This window comes from Halichoeres trimaculatus, unplaced genomic scaffold, assembly GCF_033239565.1.
Source record: "Halichoeres trimaculatus isolate MK-OKI-2021-1 unplaced genomic scaffold, fHalTri1.1 fHalTri1_scaffold_2, whole genome shotgun sequence".
In the NCBI taxonomy this organism is placed as follows: domain Eukaryota; kingdom Metazoa; phylum Chordata; class Actinopteri; order Labriformes; family Labridae; genus Halichoeres; species Halichoeres trimaculatus.
In genome coordinates, this window is record NW_027437180.1 from 12,842,034 (window position 1) to 12,859,772 (window position 17,739).

The 17,739-nt window shown below is 37.9% G+C and overlaps 2 protein-coding genes across 3 annotated transcripts; both read right to left on the bottom strand.

Moving 5' to 3' along the window:
* Positions 1 to 267: 267 nt before the first annotated feature.
* Positions 268 to 7,955, bottom strand: cenpk (centromere protein K). 2 transcript variants are annotated; one of them, XM_074697550.1, is made up of 11 exons: positions 7,846 to 7,955; positions 7,535 to 7,621; positions 7,385 to 7,441; positions 4,662 to 4,725; positions 4,043 to 4,089; positions 3,853 to 3,935; positions 3,603 to 3,701; positions 3,295 to 3,430; positions 3,160 to 3,213; positions 1,014 to 1,165; positions 268 to 525 (listed from the first exon to the last, which is right to left on the bottom strand). In XM_074697550.1, coding segments are annotated over exons 1-11 (783 nt in total). In that variant the 5' UTR covers positions 7,849 to 7,955; the 3' UTR covers positions 268 to 524. The 2 variants fall into 2 exon arrangements, with proteins under 2 accessions (XP_074553651.1, XP_074553642.1); XM_074697541.1 differs by lacking the exon at positions 268 to 525 and having other exon boundaries at positions 725 to 1,165.
* Positions 7,956 to 14,081: 6,126 nt separating this feature from the next.
* lbx1b (ladybird homeobox 1b) lies at positions 14,082 to 16,707 on the bottom strand. Its single transcript, XM_074698426.1, has 2 exons — positions 15,930 to 16,707; positions 14,082 to 15,443 (listed from the first exon to the last, which is right to left on the bottom strand). The coding sequence occupies exons 1-2, from the start codon at positions 16,255 to 16,257 to the stop codon at positions 14,956 to 14,958; spliced, it is 816 nt and encodes a 271-aa protein (XP_074554527.1). The 5' UTR covers positions 16,258 to 16,707; the 3' UTR covers positions 14,082 to 14,955.
* Positions 16,708 to 17,739: the final 1,032 nt, after the last annotated feature.

A 17,739-nucleotide genomic window follows, 5' to 3' on the forward strand; every position in this document is an offset into this window, starting at 1 on the left:
AAAAATAAACTTAGGGGAAAAGTGTTAACATAGGATCTGATGAATACCATAAAATCAGAAGATTAAAACAAAATAAGTAAAATTGAAATGAATCAAAATGAAAATTATTTAAAATGGAATAAAAGCAACTAAAATAAATTCAAATATCAACTTTTATTAAAAACATGAAATGAAATTTAATTAATTGAAAAGAAATACAATTTCATGGAATTAAAAATAAAAATAAAATAAAATGATGTTGAAAAGTTGTGATAAGTAATACTGTAATAATTATGCAGTCCAGGGTTTAAAAGAAGTTAAAAACTAAAAACTAGATTAAAAAGGGTAGGTCTTTAGTTTGCCCCTAAAAAAGAGAGTTTTGATGTAGGTTGACTGTAGGTTATACTATTTGAGTCATTTTTTTCTTGAATATAAGAAAGTTCCCAATTTTATTTAAAATTGAAATGGAATTGCACACATGCAGGAAAATTTCAGTTAATAGATTCCACAGTGGGTGTATCGTAGCAAAAAGGGAAGCACTGGCATCTGCAGAAAATTATACATGACAAATAGAACGACATAAATATTTCATTTACAGATACAAACATAATATTTAAAAACATATGAGATGGAACCAACATGAAGTACTTATGAAAATAGTTTCAAACCTTTAAGTTTTTTAAAAAAAAGTTAAAAAAAACTTATTTGCATTTTGTCCAAAAAGAGACTTGATATTGAAATATTTGTATGACAAACATTCCAGTGTCCTGGAACTTTTTGGAAACCCATTGTTTACCTGTACAACCCCTGTGAAACCTAAATGGACAGCTGGTAAAAAAACTAACATTTAATGCACACAGCTGCAGTACATAGCTACTGAAAAACACAGATATTCTTACCATTAGATCTTCTCTGATTATCCTAATCTTCACATTAGACATAAATATACATATTATAACTATACAAGCAGGCATGAATAATTAATAATAGCAGATGAGTGGTGCTGAAAAAGGCCTGTGACACCACTACCTCACCAAAAGGTTTCCAGGCGCATCTTGAAGCTATTCTCTTGATGTCTCACTGCAATACCGTAACGCAGCAGCATCTCGATGTACGGTGGCCAGAATGTGTCGTCTATCGTCACATAGGGGTCGTGTGGTGTGGTGAGGACCTTGTTCATGAGCAGCTGTAAAGAGAGGATAGAAATAAGTCGACTTCAGCATAAGTGATATTTGATACAGTTAACTGACTATTGAAGCAGACATCAGCTGAAGAGACTTTGTTTTATGTATTTAACTGACTGACTGTGGCTGTACTGTTAAATTTTGTCAATTCAAGGGCAAGCTGTCTAATTTAGCTCTGAACCGTACAAGGTCAACACAGGATTTCTATTCCATTCTTTTCTAATTCATTCACATTTTTTTTTATTTTTGTGGGGCATTATTACTAAACCAGAGACCCTACCAAACCCAAAAGCGAGCACATAGACAGCTGAGCATGACACCCAGTTCATAATAAAGGAGCCAGAGAACTGCACCAAATATATCAGAATATTAATGGTAGTGTATTTCAGGGTTACTAATAAGACTGGTAAACATTTTGAATATACTGTAATTCTACTTTGATCATAAAATCTGTTTCAGTTAATAATAATTTATGTTCTCTTGTTATTTACTCTCCATATTAAGTCCATGTTGGTTTATTACCTCCACCCAAAACCAACTTTTTCAATAAATAAGCAAAATAAAAACTCAGTTTTGAATACTGGCAGTTATTGCTTATTTGTGGTCAAACCTGGTTAACTGAGGTTGGATAAAGAAGACACATTTTAATTAGTGACATGCAGACGTTGCTGGTTTTTCAGTGTCAAGTGTGACTCTGTTAACTGGTGACTCTCAGCTAGTTAGCATAGTCTCTACTAACTCCAAAACACTGGTTGCTCTGTAACCATCAAAACATGATAGATGTTGACTCTGTTGTATTGTGTTTTTTTTGACTATTGACCACAGAACAATTTTTATGCTGTTTACAGCTTGAATTTCGTCTTTACAGAACACTAATTCACCTGAATGAATGGAGCTAAACGCTGCCTTTAAAGGCAAAATGCGTGCGTATCTTTATGATGACATAGACTGATAATCCCTTAGCTTCATTCAAAGATATAAGCCTCATGTTAGATAAAACGGTTTGAAATTACACGACACCTCCAAATCATTTTGAAATAAAAAAATGTGCCATGACATTTTTTAAAATCTAAGATGGTTTCGAAGCCAACTCTAGTTTTATTTGAGTGGATGGAGATGAAGATGTTACTCTCTGTTGCTGCCTCAGTTGTTTATAAAGGTGAAGTATAGCTGGGTAGTTGGCAAGATTAAGCAGTAATTTATTTATTTTCTCATGTTTTGGGGAAACAATTTGTGGTAGCATAATCACTGTCACCAAGTGGGCAGGGAGACCAGCTGCAGGATTGACAAAATTTAATATTATAACCATGGAGAACAGACTCTACAAGGCCATTTAATATCAACTCTCCACATAAAACTACACCCATCCATCCATTATCTTAGTTACTTTTCCTTTTCAGGGTGGGTGGCAGCTGGAGCCTCTCCTTGTTATCAGTGGGCAAAAAGTGGGGTACACCCTAGACAGGCTGCCAAGCTATCACAGGGCCAACATGTTAAGGCAGACAACCATTCATACACACGTCCTCTCACCTATGGGACATTTAGTGACAGTCAACCTGATGAGCAAGTTCTTTAACTATAGGAGTAAGCCAGGGTACCCAGAGGACCCACGCATGCACAGGGAGAACCTGCAAATTCTCATTAGACCAGGAACCTTCTTGCTGTGAGGCAACAGCACCAACCACTGCAATAACCTAAATGCATGCAAAAACAAATTCAAACTGTACAATTCCTTTTTACTTTGCCAGTTGCAAGTAACATCCAGTTGCTCTTACACATAACTCTTTGCCTTTATATCTCTGAATAACATTTGTTTTCTATATTTCAAACTTCTGTCATTTGCAACACTTGCTCTTTTGTTTTTTGTTTTTTTACTGCCACACATCACAATATTGAAATAAAATTTCTTGTATGAACAAAAACAGTTTAGCAAGTTTTCACTTCTTATCCTGCTTTGGGTCACTTTGTGAAAAATGTTTATTGCAACTTTACCCACCTCGAGAATTTCACTGAGTGAAATTAAGTCTTCATTCAGTTCAGAGGGAACGTCCTGAAAGTGAAAATGGAAGTTGTTAAGCTGCACTTCAGTATCGTCACTGCAGTTTTTACATGTGAAAAATGCTCTCTTTACCTTCTTCTTCTTGTTTGAACCAGATTCATTGTGAGGCAGCGGAACATGTTTCTCCAGAATGTCCCCCAGAGACTCCATTAATCTTTCCTCATAGAGCTTCATTTTCTGGATTTTAGCCTTGGTACTCTTCCATATACTGTGGAATTAATAAACAAATATTCAAGTGTATTCATTTCCATTGATTGCAGCCAAACAGCATTATTTTCCCTGTATGTATATCCCGTTATTTTCCATGCGCTTTTCTGTCCTCCAGTAGAGACACACCTCAAATATGCACTCCCCTGGGTTACTGTGTCTGTATGACTCACCTGAGCTCTGATGACTTCTCCTTTTCACTCTTAAGTTGTTCAACACGAGAGCTGGTAGCTAGCAGAGCCTGTTTTTTCTCCTCAAGCCACTTCAGTTCCCTGGAAGACAGAAGTTTTCAGAACAACGCATACAGCAAAAAAATAATAATTATGAAAAAGGTCCCTTGTTTCTTTCTAAAACTCTTTTTCAAGCCACAAGGAAGGATAGTAAGTCATGGAAAGCTGGTATAAAAACTAAAAGGTCACATACTGTTCTTTTGTGTCTTTCAGTTTGTCCCGCTTTGCTTCCTGGCAAGAAACAATCATCTCAAGTTCGGAGCACAGCTTGAGCATCTGATTGAAACAAAGTTAGAAAATGCTTCACAGCCACAGCAAAGCACCCATGTCATACATTTTGACTAGAATAGTTCTCTGATGAAACATTTTGCACAAATACATACCTCTTCTTTCCCCATCTGAAGTAGAACTTCTGAATTTTGTGCCAGTACTGGGAGGAACAAAATGAAAAAATACAAATGTTCAATTCAAATGGAAATCTAGGAGGAAAAAACTTGTGGGCAATCAGTTTGATGATGACTTGTGGTGCTGGCGATTTATCATGTAGTTAAATTTAGTAATACAATATTTTTTTTTTACTGGCGCTATTGGCTACTTGATTTGAAATTTTACCTCTGATGTATTTTCTTTCTTTTTTTTTTTTTTGCTGCATTAACAGTCTACAGGGTATAAAGGTGTACAATTGAATAGTAATTTCTGTACATTCCATGTTTTTACCAAACTGCAGGTAAGCATGTAAATATTATATATAATATATTATAATATATTATAAATAAAAATTAAGTTCAGCAATTCCATATGGTATCAGATCAGTATGGATAGATACCCAAAGCCCAGGTATCAGTACCAGAAAAGTTGGATTGGTGCATCTCTAGTTACATTTCTTTGATTGAACCAACTACTTTAACATCTTTCTGATGAGCTGGGGGGTTCATCAGAAAACATTCACGCTCATAGCCCACTGTGGTCAGAGCTTTAACCAAAGTGTAAATAAGGACTTACTTTGTGGCTCCACTGTTGACCACTGCTTCAGTTCAGCTTCTGTTGCCATCAGTTGATTCACTGACTATAAAGGAAAAATATTTACAAGCACAAAAAGTAAAATTCAATTTGTATGTACAACTGTCACATATTTAAGGAAAAGGTAGTGATGCCTCAGTGATCAGAGGAAAAAGCAAAAACAACATACGAATAAATTGTTATATAAATATTCTCATGATTCTAGGGGAAAGATTGTACAACGCTCAGTCTCCAGAGTGATCACTTAATTTCACAAAGAAGATCTGTGACATAGTCAGTTTCTTTCACACTTGGCCTCAGTTTCTGGATCCTGTTAACAAAATGCTTCTTCTTTGCATGATCGAGTTAACTTACATTTGTGGATGGCACATTTAACTCTTATTTCTCCAGCTTGTTAGGATTTTTTGATGATACAATGACCTGTAGTCTACAGGTCATAGTACCATCAAAAAATCCTTACTTAAATAAAAAAAAACAAACAAAAAAAAACAACAATGTGCATTTATCTATTTTGAAGTCTGGCTGAGGTTCAAACCTACAGGCTGAAGATGTCAGGGTATTTAGAGTTGTCTTAGTTTTGCGCTATGGAACATTTTTTCTAAACTTGTTCCACAGTTTTTTTTAACTTTTTTTTTTTTCATAGAGGTCTGCCAATGGGTACTTCTTAGAGACTCAGCCTCTCTAAAATACTTTTTTTGTACTTTGTCATCCTGCTGACATGTAGCCAATTAACGTAATTGGATTCAAAATTTCTCTTCAGTTGTTTTATATTGGATCAAGGTACATTTTTTAGCCTTTTGTTGCCCATGTTCCAACTTTTTTAGAGATGTTGTTGCCATCAAATTCAAAGTGAGTTAATATTTCTTAAAGGGGACATATCATGCTGATCCCTGATTTAATACTTACATATAATATAGTAAATTTGAAAACAAGACCTTTCACCCCCTGAATTTTCAAAAAATGAGATATTGTATTTTTTCTGATATCTTAAAACGAGATTTGATGCCTCTGAAAATAGGTCTGGCATTTGGCTTCAAGATTTCGACCTTCCTGACGACACGAGGATCCTTTCTTTTTATTGGAGGAATCTGAAAAAGCAGCTCCTCCTCTGTGATGTCAGTTAGTCACACAACCGCCACCGAGGGATACACCCACCAAGAGCCGACTGACTGAGTGCTGGATGCAGGGACTCTGCTCTGCTGAGCAGCTCGGCTTTACATGGTGAATTAGCAGTTAAAACACTGTAGTTTTAGCAGACGTCGTAATACTTGTGAGACTGTGACATTTGCATGCTTGTTCTGACATGCACTGTGAACCTGGACCACAATAATGCTGCGGTAATAACATAGTGAGGAACTGACGGTAGAGGCGATCTTTAGACTACACTTTCAGCATGATGGATAAAACAGACAGAGAAAAGTGAAGGAGCAGGATGGAGCCCTGTTAAAGAAATAGTTTATTGTTGAAGTCTGCCTATATTTCCACGTATAAACTATACATGTTACAGTACCAGTTTGACTCACCACACTGAAGCATCCTGAGATGATCTGTGTCGAGGTGGATTTTCTTCCTCCTGAGCTGCAGAACCGTCCGGGTCTGACTCGGGTCCAATACAAAAGGACGTATCCTACACTCTGCCATTATATTAGTGCTATCAATGCCTTACAGTAAAGTTTTGGCAAACAGCAAACTCGCTCGGTCTGCTCCATTCAATGTGGTGATTTTGTAAATACTGCCATGCTGCAAAAACCGCCCCCTGGATCTACCCCCTCCGCCCCTCTGATAGAACTGACCAATCAGAGCACAAAGGGCTGTGACGTTGCGAGGTTACTGGAGGTCATTCTGGAAACGGAGCGTTTCAACGAGATCTTCAGAATGGCCAAAAATGAGGATATTGAGAACGCTATTGTGGGGCAATGAAGGAACTAAATGACTTGTACTGAGGGCAGAAATGCTTTACAGGCATCCTAGTCTGGCATAGTGAAAAGGAGAAACAAGCATGATATGTCCCCTTTAAAAAAGGTAAATGTATTACCTAAAAAATCTGATATGTTGTCTTTGTTCTATTGTGAATAAAATTTGGGTTTATGAGATTTGCAAATCATTGTATTCTATTTATATTTTACATTTTACACAACTTCAAAACTTTTTGAGAATTATGGTCGTGTGCCATTTCATGTACCTATGATAACTCCAGAAGTGTAAAAAGATATTGACCAGGCATTTGAAATTAAAAGTTTTCTATTATTATGTCACCAAGCAGACACAGAATACAACATGGATCAACCATACACTGTATTATCAATGAACATCACCCGTCTGTTTCTGAAACAGATATTTGAAGCAAATTGGCTATCGCCACGATATTGGAAGTGGCAAGGGCTTTGAGTACAGCCAGAGCTGTGCCTCTGATTGGACGAGCTCAGGATCTAAATATCCTCTGAACTGCTGATTTAAAAAAAATTTCACCGACCATACAGTGTGCGGATAGTGAAATTAACTTTTTTCTTAACCAGATGTAAGAAGGTTAATTCCTGCTTTGAAAACTTTTTTTTCTTATTTTTTTCGGGGGTGGGGGGGTGTCAAGGACTTCCGGTACATTTGGTGCCAGCCTCTAGCGGACACTTGAGAAATAGCAGATCTTAGCACTTCCGTATTGTCTCATATTCTTATAGACTGGAGGTTGCCGCTTGGGATCAACTCACCTGCTCGTGTGGGGTCTCACAGAAATCTGGTTCACACAGTATAATCTCATTCTGAAGCTGAAAAATAAAAAGACAGCGTAATACTTAACTCAAGTTTTAGCTCAATATCTTTTTTATAAGTTACAAGGATCAGATGAGTTATGTGTTTACCTTTTCAAGCTGGGCAAACTGATCCTCACACAGGTCCATCAGCTCATTCCGGGCACCCTCTGAAAGCTCTGCTAAAGCCAGCTCTGCCTGGACACGCACGCAAAGATTGTTAAACTCGTGTGTTTCTGAACAGTACTGCTCAAAAAGGTAAGTACGGAGCACTAGGTAGGTTTTACAAACTTTGACAGAGTCGTGACAGAGAAAAGTGAACTACTCGTATGCGTTGAGATGTATAAATATTAGTACATCAAATTCTATGTTGATAATAACACATTTATTGACTCAAAAGTACTTAAAACGTGAAATCTTACCATTGTTCTTAAATACGAAGGTTATTTTTCTCCACAATGAGTATAACCACCGCCTGAAAACTGCTTTTTCAAAATACCGCCAACACTGATGACGTAATGTCTGCGACAGAGTGTCGTTCAAGAGTGTCAGTGCTGCGCACCCCTGCGCACAACAGCGCATTGTTTTTGCAGCGTAGTTTCTGAACCCAGTAGAGAAAACTACTCCGTCGCTAATTAAAATCTATTAAGGGAAAAATTTGGCAATAATAATGTTCCTCAGCATGAAGATATTAATGATACACCTTTAAGGTTGTAGCGTCAGTATAGAATTAAAACGTGATTCCTCTTAGGTTGATTTTTCTTTTTCTTTCTTTCTTTTTTCTTTTTTTTGTGAACAGATGGAAAAAAAATCTCTCAAAGTCAAAGGCAATCATAATATACATATATATATATATATATATATATATATATATATATATATATATATATATATATATATATATATAGTTTGTTTCCTTAGTCTATTTGTTTCTTCATAGAAGGGTAACTGTGAACACTGCTACACTGCTACTCGTATCGATAATATATTCACTAGTGTAACAAAAGCAAACATAACTGGAAGCTTACTCATAATTGATATGAGGGGGAGAAGCTAAAAGATCACGCCTGGTATGATATTTTTGTTGAAAATGTTGATGAATCACAGGAAAAATATATTTCTATTATATCAAACCTGTACAACAAACATTGTCCCCTAATTGTTAAAGTTAATAAAGGTAAATAAGCCTTGAAGGATTATTGAAAACAAGCACATTTTGTTCTCTCATTCATCACATTCAGCCTCTAAAGCATGTGCTCAGGAGATGTTTATTCTTGTGGAGGTGCAGTACTTCTCATTGTGAGTCCAACTGAATGTGGTGTGAGTCACGCTCTGTGACGTTTAAGTCAAGTTTGTTTTTTTTGTTTTTTTCTAGAGGGAGGCAGAGAATTTTTTTTGTTGTCAAACTTTTTGATTGGTCTGAACCACAGGAATGGAATTTGTTCTCTAAATCTACTTATCTTAAGAATCTGACAGAACTCACAGAAGGCTTATGGAGGCTACAGACAGCTGGGATATATCAGAGAGGGCTTTCACAAAGACATGGTTCTGGTTCTGGTTCTGGTTCTGGAACAGGTTCTGCTCTGTGTTTTTTTTTTTTTTTTTTTTTTTTAGAACCATGGTGCTTTCTAACGAACCAGCCCCTGTTCATTCCAGTTTAAGTGAAAAAACTTGAAAGGGTGATATTCCATTTTACTCAGGTGGAAGTAAATGTTCCACCAGCAAAATGGCAGAATTTTGATGTGGTCAAAATTTGTTCAACACGCAAAGCTTTCTGAGCTGTAGGTGTGTTTTATTTCCACTACATATGCAGTTAACTCTTTTAGTTACTGAGCAATGTTTCAGGATGATTGAGGGAGAATTGTCCTGTTTTAGTTTGCCAGCAAAGTGTTTTATTGATAAAATATGCCTTTTCAATGCCTTTCTAATACTGCCACAATAAAAATAAAGAACAAATGTCTGCTAATAGACATCAATAAAACAAACACCAGTGAAAACAATTAACATATTTTAACTAAATCGCCTTCAAACATTTTGTTTCCCCACTCGGCCGCTCTTTTCCATTTGCCTCAAATCCCTCCACTTCTTGCCTATTTTATCAACATAAAATACAACACACCTATTGATGGCATCACAGTTCCCAACCTGGAACCAACTTTTCAGGGTTCCATCCTATTATTCATTTATTTATTTATTTATTTATTTATTTATTTATTTATTTATTTATTTATTCAGGTGTGAACACTGTAGCCAGTTAAAAATTAGGTTCAGGAACCAGAACCAGCATGAAGCCATGCAGGTGTGAAAGCCCCCAGAGTGTTACTGAGAGATGCAACAGATTGCTGACTGCAGTCGTGTCACATCATTTGTCAATAACACAAAAAATACAAGCCATATCCTTCAATGATTGCTTCACTCACTTGAAAATAAATGAAAATGAATCTTTTATTTTTCTCTCCATTAAAGTAGAGAGATGATTTTTTTTTCTTGGAACTTTAGGGGAGATTTGCACCATTTAAACTCTTCAAGGCGAGTGATGAAGAAAAATCATGATTTAATCAGTTTAAGCTATAAGGACAACTTCTTCAATGATTTTCTATTGAAAAAAAAAATAAAATAATATATATATATATATATATATATATATATATATATATATATATATATATATATATATATATATATATATATATATATATATATATATATATATATATATATATATATATAAAAACTTGGAGTCTGTTTTTTTTAACTATTTTTGAAAAAAAATTGACACCTGGGACAAAACAGCAGGGTAAATTAAGTAGTAAGATAAAATTTAGACAAATAAGTCACTTTCTCCCTGTAAGTGCAGTTCCTCTTGTGAACAGCAGGTGTCTCTGTTTCTCTCCTCAGTTTCTCAGCAGCTGACTGGAGTTTGTCTCCCCTTGCTTCCTCTTCTCTTATTTCACTACAGACTGAGCAGTTTTAATGAACAGTCCTCTTTGGTTTGAAAAATCATTCACACAGCGTATCTGTTGGATGTTGATGTGCTTCCAGCTGACTTTCATCTGGCAGATCTCATAGTTAATGCACTTTCTCAAGGTGCCTCTATTTAATTTTAGATGAGTTTTTTTTCCACTATATAATGTTACTTGTGTCCATCTTTTAAATGCCCCTGTCTGGTCAGCCATTTGCTTATAAAAAATTACTGTATTTAAAGCACATCACAGGAAATGCAGGATTATTTCATTTATTTTCTATTATTTCAGTTTCTATCTTTTTTTTCTTTTCTTTTTTTTTTTTTTACATGTAGGCTCAGATTTATTTTAGATTTTTGAATTTCTGCCAAAAACTGGTGTTTTAGAGTTATCTTGTGAACATTATTCGACCATAAGCACCACATTAATAACTGTATCATTAACCTTATCAATATGCAGCTTTAAATGGCTGTGATGAACTTGGATTTTTCTGTCAGACCTTGCATGATAGAAATAAAAGCTGTGTTTCAAACTCCAAACTTCTTGAAAGATTTTATCTGTTGATCACTGAATCTCCAGATTTGGTCAAACATATAAGTGAAAGCTTTAAATAACATTTTCATGATCAGAGGTTCAAAAAAGTGTACAACACAACAGTTGATTGTCATTTTTTTCCTCACATATCATCTGATATCCTTTATATCTCCTCCCCACACAGAAACAAACTGGTTTATTTGTAAGAGAAGCATGAGTTCAGAAATGTTAGTTTGTGGTGGCATCAACCTAACAGAGCTCTGTTTATAACAAAACGGTATAAACAGTTAAATCTAAATGAGGCTGAGGATTTGTGATTGTTGGATTTTGACATAGTGCTCTTGCAGAAGCAGCAGCCGTACAGAACATACATGCGTGTGTGTGTTTACTGATTCCCCTGTTATATGTTATGTTTTTTTTTTAAGCTCTGAGATCACACAGCCTGGATTATTTGAATGATCAACTAGAATTTGATTAATATGCAAATTTCCAAACAAACTGTTCCATTTGAGCCTTCAGCACAACCTAATTAATCAACAGTTAAAGGAAATTAATACATACATCAATTCTGTCAGGAACATGCTTAGTTCAATCGCCCGTAAAATTGAAGTTTGAAGTATTAACTGGCTCCACAGGAAGGCTATGATTAAAACTCTACAATTCAGACAATCCCGGCAAATATAAACTCATTTACTGATCTCTTTTCTCAGGCTAATTCATTCATAATGGTAATAATGATGCTAATATAATAAAATGAATTAATGACTTAGATTTTTCTCTGAGCTTTTAAAGAAGAAAAAAAGACATAACTTCAAGAAGAAGTTAAAAAATACACTGTGAGGCTGCTTCTCTACAAGGATTGTCTAATGTCTCAATTATTAGTTTACACTTTGCACCTGAGACTGTTATTGATAAGAGAGACAGAGAGTGAGACAGAGAGGGAGGGAGGGAGGCAGTGAGAGGGAGTATAAAAAGGGGGCGGGCAGCAGATGAAAAGAGAGAGGGCTGTACTATTGTTTCAGTAGGGACTCATGCATCAAACTTCAATTTTCCGGACGATTGAAGTAGTGATTTTTTTCCATCTTGAAGTGAAATACTGAAATACACTTAAGACCTCCAGATTAATTACCACGAAGTGGTCCCACAGACTGTAGTATTACTTATCACCAGGGCTGCCTGACAAGCCCTCATAAAATAAGCAAGAGAAATCCATAAACTTAGCCTGCCTTAACACTCTCCCCCTTCATAAATATGCTGCATTCAGAAGAGGCTGCAGAGGACACACACACACACACACACACACACACACACACACACACACACACACACACACACACACACACACACACACACACACACACACACACACACACACACACACACACACACACATGCACAGAAAAATAGCAAAAGAGCAGTTGTTCGAATAAAGCTGTAGAAAATGGTAGTCACTTCTTAGAATAACTGTCCTGAAGTAGCCTGATGTTGTCTCGAGAGGAAACTTTGAGATTTAGGTTTTATCTCTTTAAATCAGAATTCATAGCATCACATATATGCATACCTCCTTAGCTTTAAACATACTTCTGAACATTTGGACTCCTTAATGAACAGTCATTTGCAGTCCTTTCAGAAGATACACTTGAAACTAAAACTAGCAGCCTTATTATAGAGGCCCACATGAGGAGTTAATTAAAGGCAATTAAATAAATGAACAGCTATGTTGCATTCAAAGGCATTATAATGTGTTATAAACCATTTATTAAATGATATTACACTGCTTTTAAATGACACTTTCTGGGGCTTAAATCAAGTGTTATAGTTTTATATTTTATAAGGACTAATTTTCCCACAGAGAATGTACAATGGCTCAGTCATATTACCTTCTTACAGGTCTATAAACTAATCTAAAACACAGTGTAGTGAATAAAAAAAAAGTCAAGAAATAAAAATAAAAAGTCAACCCTAAAAGAAGTGAGAAGAAGACAGGTCCACTTATCATTCCTGTTAACAAAGAGAGTTAAACGGGAGGCAGCCTTTTCAGTTCCTCCTCTGGACACTTTCTCTTTTCTCACATCACCATGTTTTCAGCTTCATTAAACTCCTCAAAGACAAAAGAAATAAAGAGAAGAAGTGGAAAAAAAGAGGCGAAGAAAACAAACAAAGGGCTCTCTAACCAGACTTTGGCATAAATGTCACAGCCACAACTCTTTATGGCTGCCTGCTTAACATTAAAAACAAAATCCATTTCTTGTTTAGAAACCCTTCTTGGACAGAAGTCAAACATATTCTTCCAAAGCTAAAAAGCGGAGAAAGACAAGCGGCGCACAAAAAAAGGCCACTTTCATTGTAATTCATTGACTTGTTCAAAACGCCAGGCGAAGAAAGGGGCCAGACATTAACAGGCGCAGATGCCCTCATGAAGGGAGAGTCTATGTAGGCATTATGGCCTTTGTTCGCACTCAGTTAAACTGTTTAAAAGGAGGGTTAACTCAATCCATCAAATTGTCTGAAATTGTGAGGAAATTTCAAAAACCATATGGCCTCCAAACGTTTGCGTCCTTTTTGTGCGGTGGGACACACTTGTCTCAGTATGGCTGCCTGCGGGGGTCCGGCCCTGCTCCTTTGTGACTCGTCCCATCAGGGGCCGCGGCTCATTTGTCCCCACTTTTCATGCTTTACGCTCAAAATTACGGCCCAGTCCCACAGAACAAAAAAAGCTCTATAAAGGCCTGGAGAAACTGGCCCAAAACTTTGTGTTTTTGTGGCATCCTCGCCCTTTTTTCTCCCCAGCACCAGATTTGTGTTTCTCACATAAATTTCTAGCCCGAATGGAGAAACACGTCTAAGGGTCAAGAAGGCATGATACGCATTTAGGGAGTGAAAGGAGATGTGAGATTCCGGTTCACAAAATGTTTAAAGCGCCCAAATATAAAAGGACACAAAGGGACAAAATAGTTCAGAATAATAACTCTAAACAGAGCGCTTCTGATTGGCTCACACGCCCGGATTTGGCACCGAGAGCGTGTTTCTTAAACGATTTTTGTCCTCGTTAGAGAAAAAAAAAATCCCATGCTGTTATACCCATGACAAAACCCAGATAATAACTCAAGAATAACAACATAAAATACTGTTATATCCAGAAAAGCCATTTTATTCCCATAGTAGCCTATATACATTACAGTCTGTGCATTGGTTTTTCAAAGAATGTCCTGATTTTAGGAAGGCACTTACAGGTGTACAAAACATAACAAATTTATTACCGTAAATCTATTGTATCCAAACAATACACCTAAAAAGGAGCAGAAAGCGTCTCAAAATCACCGCAAGAGTCTGCTTTGTTTCTCGCCATCGCTTCAGCATTCCCATGAAAAGCCAAACCGTGGAAGTCCGAGTTTGCCCTCCTGTCACTATCTTCATCATCGTCATCATCATCATCTTCATCATCTTCATCACGCCGAATATGAACCGAATTCAAAGGTCAGAGGAGGAAGAGGAGGAGGAGAGCCGGCAGTGGCGAATTGCAGAAAACACAAAAACATTAAATAAAAAAAATATAATAATAATAAAGTAAAAATAAATAGATAATGATCACAAATCAAATCATGCATTTACATGCAAAATATATGAAAAAACTGGAGCACTTTCATTGCGGTGTGTGAGGCCTCACAGGGGAACCGATAAAGCAGGTGTGGGTGTGTGTCTGTGAGTGTATGTGTGTTTAAATGTAGGTGTGTGAGTGTGGGGTGGGGGGGGCTACAGTGTAAAAAAATAATAAGTTACTCATGTCCTATTAGACCGTATTGCTTTGATTGCAAGAAGTAAGAGTTTGCTAACGAATAAAATATCACTGCATATTTCTGCTTCTGTCTTCATGCGTCACTATGAATAGTTCTATCTGCGCCGATATAAAAGTCATTACATTTTGGTACATGTTCTCAGATATGGTATACAATATAAGCAGTAAGTTACAAGTCCTCGCGAGGGTTTTAAAATTGTCTCTTTGTGTTTCTCGTCCTTCAGCCCCACGCTGCGCCATCAGTCATCCACATCAATCTCCACATCCTCGTCCTCCGAGCACTCTTTACTCGTTGTGTGGTCTGAGAACGGCGACAGCGGCGACGAGCGCAGTTTCTGAGCGAGCTCGTGCTCCTGCTGGCCGCCCCGCACGGGAGACTCTCCTCGCGGGTGGCCCAGCGTGCCGTTGGCACATTTCTCCAGGTCCGCCAGCTTGGCGAGCTTGTCCAAGGGGACTTGGCCGACGGCCTTGGCAGACTCCACGTCGGCCTTCATCTCCTCCAGGTCCCGTTTTAGCTTGGCCCTCCGGTTCTGAAACCACGTGATGACCTGCGCGTTCGTCAGGCCGAGCTGCTGCGCGATCTGGTCCCGGTCCGCCGGGGACAGGTACTTCTGGTACAGAAAGCGCTTCTCCAGCTCGTAGATCTGGTGATTTGTGAAGGCCGTCCGAGACTTCCTGCGCTTCTTCGGGGTGCTTCTCTGGCCGAACAGAGTCATCCCATCCCGGCCTGTGAGGGAGAGGCAGAATCACAGTGAAAATCACAGAAAATTACAGGTGCAGCGCGTAAAAATCAGGCTAACGCTCAAATAACAAGGAAACTAATACAGTGCGAGAGGCACGAAAGCTTTCAGCTCTACAGGGAACAGGTCATTTCAAGAATATTACCCAGACACCGCTGGGAAATATTGAGCAGCACACACACGAGACCCTAATATTAAAGACAAGCGGCGGCGATTTATTTCTTTGAGAAACAGCCAAGAAAATTAACACGCCTTTGTTCGATCGCACATAATATAAGGGGAAAATGCCACCCCCCAAAAAAACAGAAAATGAATATTTATTTTTTCTGATAAATAAAGCTTTTTCATTTCAAGTGCAAAAATCCAGGAAGCACATTATTATATTCAGCTGCTATAGGCCAGCCGATGAGAAAATAAAGAGAAACGTCTGAAAAACCCGTTTAAATTATACGTATTTTAGGATATAGTCGTACCTTCTGCAGCCTGCAGCACGCTGACTTCCAGTCCCTTGAAGGTCTTGCTGGCCAGCTCCTCCAGCGCGCAGAGCGGGGAGGTTTGGGTGAGCAGAGCCCGGCTGGACAGAGGGATGCTGGATGAGCGGTGCTTCTCAGAGGACGAGATGAGGTGAGCCGTACCGCAGATTGTGTAACTTCGTTTCACCGAAGGCTTATTCAGGATGTCCTCGATGCTGAAGGGAGTCAGCGGCTTGTTGGAGTTGGCAGGGGGCGGCAAGTGGTCCAGCGGACTTCGCCGCCTGGTCTCCACTGCATCACATTTGGCCACTTCTTTGGATGTCATCATTGGTTGCGCACGGAGTTTGTGAGGGACTTTAGTTGAAATATTTAGCTGATAACAACAAAGGAGGCTATCGAGTGGTGATAAAAGTCACATAACAGTTAGAAGCTTGAAAAAACAAGAGAGGATGTGAGGAGAAGGTGAAGAAAATAAAATCTTAATCCAAAATTGGGTGCCTCGAAAGTGTGGATCCTCGGGAGCAGCGGGTCCGCAGGAGTGAGATGCCTCCCTGAAAATGGCGAGGTCCAAAGAGTTGACGATTACTAACAAGTTCTCATTGATTGGTAGGTAATCAATTATCTCCAGTGGCACTTTCGCCCTCTTCCCTTTCACTCTTTGACTATGTTGCAGTCCAGTGCGGCGCTTTTTGCGACTGGGGGTGTCCCATTAATTAGGACGCATGGCTGGAAGGAGGAGGAGCCCGGCGGAATTATAATGCTTTGTGCTCTTATCATCTTTGGTCTAATTTAGTCGTGTGTTGAGATACCAGAATAGGTTTGTGGGGTAAATGAGGGGAAGCAGAGAGAGAGGGAGAGGGAGATATAGGGAGAGGGATTCAAATCTGAGTCTTATTTAAGCTTATTTTGTGCGTATAACTTCAGTGTCAGCCGAGGAGTTTGCAGTCTCTTATTTTTAAAGTATTTGGATTAACCGGATGTTCCCAAGCAGAAAAGTCGACTCAGGTGTTGTAGTCGTGGCAGTTAGTCAGGAGGATATTTTCACGACCGAAAGCGCGGATGATCCTTTGTTTTAAAGGTAAAGTAGAGCTGGGCCATAGATCAGCTCTGATGATTCCTCCTCTGGGGCGGAGAGAAGGAGCAGCATGAATCCCTCTCAGCTACGCCAAACCTGGGCCATAACTCAGGCGAAAAGATTCCTTTTATATCAACCGAGAAATATTTCATCTCCTCTCAGATTTCCCTGCGTCCTCCAGGTTTGACAGGACGACTTTATTCTGGGGCTGCTTGGACAAAACTGGCGACGGGCTGCGCGCTCAAAGCACGAATTTACGCACGAGGACTTAATGTTTAATTGTTGTTTGTAGAATAAAAATGACCTTAAAAACGAAAAAAAAAAGTCTTAAAAAAACCAATCAGTTTCCTTTTATTTGTGCCTAAACGAAGAATTCGGTTATCTCACTTAAGAAATGGGGTATTTAAAATAATTGTACTTAATATTTCTATTACTTAATGTTTAAAGTAGCCTACTGTAAAGATTTGCAAGCTGATTTCATTTTAATGAGAGAGGTTACTTTTTATTCCAAAATGTATTTTGGAATAGTATTTTCTTTCCATTTTTCACGTTGTTGATGTCAATGTTACAATGTTTAGCTTTGCGACGCTAAATAACAACATACGGATGATGATGATGATGATGATGATGATGATGATGAGTGTGGTGATAATGGTGATGAGGATGCTCATGAAGAAGTTAATTTTTAATTCAACCAAGAAAATATTTTAATTACTGGACTCTATCTTTTTTTTA